The sequence below is a fragment of the Bison bison genome, unplaced genomic scaffold (genome assembly GCF_000754665.1).
Source record: "Bison bison bison isolate TAMUID 2011002044 unplaced genomic scaffold, Bison_UMD1.0 scf7180017848654, whole genome shotgun sequence".
Classification (NCBI taxonomy): domain Eukaryota; kingdom Metazoa; phylum Chordata; class Mammalia; order Artiodactyla; family Bovidae; genus Bison; species Bison bison.
This window is the reverse complement of record NW_011479227.1, coordinates 35,856-38,222: the sequence shown is the minus strand read 5'-3', so window position 1 is coordinate 38,222 and position 2,367 is coordinate 35,856. Positions and strand designations below refer to the sequence as shown.

The following is a 2,367-nucleotide window of genomic DNA, read 5'->3' as shown; positions in this document are numbered from 1 at the left end:
GCCTCCCAGGTGCTGGGGAGTCAGGGGGCTGGGGGAGGGGCCAGGCTCGCGCATGGGCCTCGAGGCAGGTCACCCACTGACCTCCTCCTCCAAGAGGGCCTCAGCCTCAGAGCAGATCCCTGGAGTGGGCATAGAAGCTGAGACTCCACCTGGGCCCTGCCCTGGAGCCCTGTCTGGAACCCCCACCCTGCCAGAAGGTCTCAAGCCAGGGCCTGTGTCGTCTACTCTCCTGGACTGGCATCAGGATTCAGAGATACCTCAGCGATGAAGGGAGTGGCAAATGGGAGCTTTTGGGCAGGGACAGTCCCAAGGCAGGGCAGGGCAGGGTGGCCCACCACACCCCCATCTCCCCAGCTGGGCATGTGCTGCATTCTGGCCACCAAGCCCAGAGTCCCTCCACTCCCTGTCCTCCAGGAGGCCTGTGGCCATGTGCCTGCTGTCTGGGGTCTGCTTGCCCTCTGGTCCATCTGAGGTTGGGGGCCATGACCTGGGGGATGGGAGGGGGTACATCTCCCAGCAGCTCTGTCTGCACTAAACGCTCTGCCTGCAGTAACTCCCTAGGGCACACCAGTGCCTGCTAGGTGAAGGCACAGCTGCCCCCACTGCACAGGGGCCCTCCTTGGCCTCAGAACCTGTGGGCAGGGACCAGGGACAGCAGGGGCCGATGGGAACCAACCCCTCCCTGGGGCCCACATGCTCCTCGGTCTGGCATGCGGTCACTAGAGAGCTCAGTGCAGCAGCCAAGGGGGCCAGAAGCCAGTGAGGCCCGGCCAGCACTGAGGACATGGGGTAGCGACCAGCCAGCAGGCGTCCCAGCACAGCAGGCAGGCGTGCAAGCCAGGCAGAGGCACACACGGGCTCAGAGGCAGCAGCGTGAACACCAGGCAGGCCAGCCAGCAATCCCTCCTCCTCCCACTGGCACCTGGCGCCCTACAGCCATCCCGTGCTGACCCTGCGGTGGACCCCAGGGGGCCTGGCACCTTCCTGCAATGTCCACCCTTCCCTGTGGCAGGGGCAGAGGAGCAGAGATCAGGCCAGTTCACAGGCCCATGCAGTGGCTGGCAGAAGCGGGGCTGAGGCATGCGGGGTGGGGGCAGGTACCTGGGTTGGGGAAAGTGCCTGGAAAGACAAGGAGATGGTCTGAGCTGGCCGGTGGGCGGGGCCAGGACCCCTCCTGGAAGAAGCCCACTCTGCTCCCCAGCTTGGGCAGGGGTGTCCTAAGACCCTCTCTCTGTCTTGAATGGCTCTGCTTGCTCCCCCCACCGAGGCGTGAGAACACAAAAGCGGCGTGAGCCTGCCCCTGCAGTGGTGGGCGTGGGGGCTGGGGTCTCATCCCTGTGCCTCCTGGGAAGGGCCCCCTGCCTCCTCCGCAGCCATTCTTTTCTGAGAACATAAAGGGCAGAGCGTGCAGAGCCATCTGGAGAGGCCAGGGCCGAGAGGAGTGGGGCCAGGCGGGGGGCTCCGGGGCCAGGGTGCTGAGCCGCTGCCCAGATGCAGTCCTCACAGCCCTGGGCCGGGGGCGAGGCGGACCTGGTTTCCGGCGGCAGCAGCCCGGTCTCGAAGCTGCCCCTGGCTGGCCTCCCGTCCCCAGCCACCCTCCTATAGGCGAAAAGTGGGGCTCAGGTGGATGGGGGGGGCTGGGCGACGCGCAGGTAGCCACCGGCCACTGCCACCCGGAGGGCCTTACTCCTGCGCTTCCTCTCCAGGCGACGCTGCCGCTTTTCCTCGCGCCGCCGCGCCTCCTCGGCCTCCTGGTGCTGCCGGCACTTGTGGAAGTTCTCCACCACGACGCCCACGAACATGTTGAGCACGAAGAAGCTGACGATGAGCAGGAAGGAGATGAAGTAGAGCAGCATCCAGGGGTTGTGGTTGGGCACGGGCTGCGGCACAGGAGAGCGCGTGGGTGCCGGTCCGCCCACGGGCACTGACCCCGCCCACACACGCTGAGCCCCGCCCATGGGCGCTGACCCCCGATGTGGACCTCTGCGGACCTCTGCGGACGTCCCCAGAGGCCAAACGCAGCCTTGTCTCTGGGGACCTTGCGCTCTCTGAGATAAGCAGAGACCAAGGGAGAAGGCCCGCGCAGAGGAACAGGGCTGCCCGCCGCACCTGCTGGTCCACGCCCACGGCGTCCAGCCCGTCGTACATGATATTCACCCAGCCGTCCTTGGACGAGAGCACGAACAGCGACATCAGCGCCTGCGAGGCCAGAGCAAGGCGGGCACCTCTGGGCGTGGCCTCCTGCCGGGCGCGCCCTGCAGGGCCACACTCGCGGCCGCGGCTCGATCACCGCGAACCCTCCTAACTTGCTGAGACCCTGTGGCTCCCGCCCTCTAGATCAGGGCTGAGCTGGGTGAGTCACCCGCC

The 2,367-nt window shown here is 66.9% G+C and overlaps 1 protein-coding gene across 1 annotated transcript in view; it reads right to left on the bottom strand.

The window, feature by feature from the left end:
• Positions 1 to 557: 557 nt before the first annotated feature.
• LOC104992695 (voltage-dependent T-type calcium channel subunit alpha-1H-like) overlaps positions 558 to 2,367 on the bottom strand; it is a 20,311-nt gene continuing 18,501 nt past the window's right edge. Inside the window, exons 16-20 of the mRNA XM_010845667.1 lie at positions 2,110 to 2,255; positions 1,688 to 1,880; positions 1,102 to 1,119; positions 694 to 776; positions 558 to 632 (exon numbers count right to left, since the gene is read on the bottom strand). Coding sequence (XP_010843969.1) covers positions 558 to 632; positions 694 to 776; positions 1,102 to 1,119; positions 1,688 to 1,880; positions 2,110 to 2,255 — 515 coding nt within the window. The remainder of the gene's footprint in view (positions 633 to 693; positions 777 to 1,101; positions 1,120 to 1,687; positions 1,881 to 2,109; positions 2,256 to 2,367) is intronic.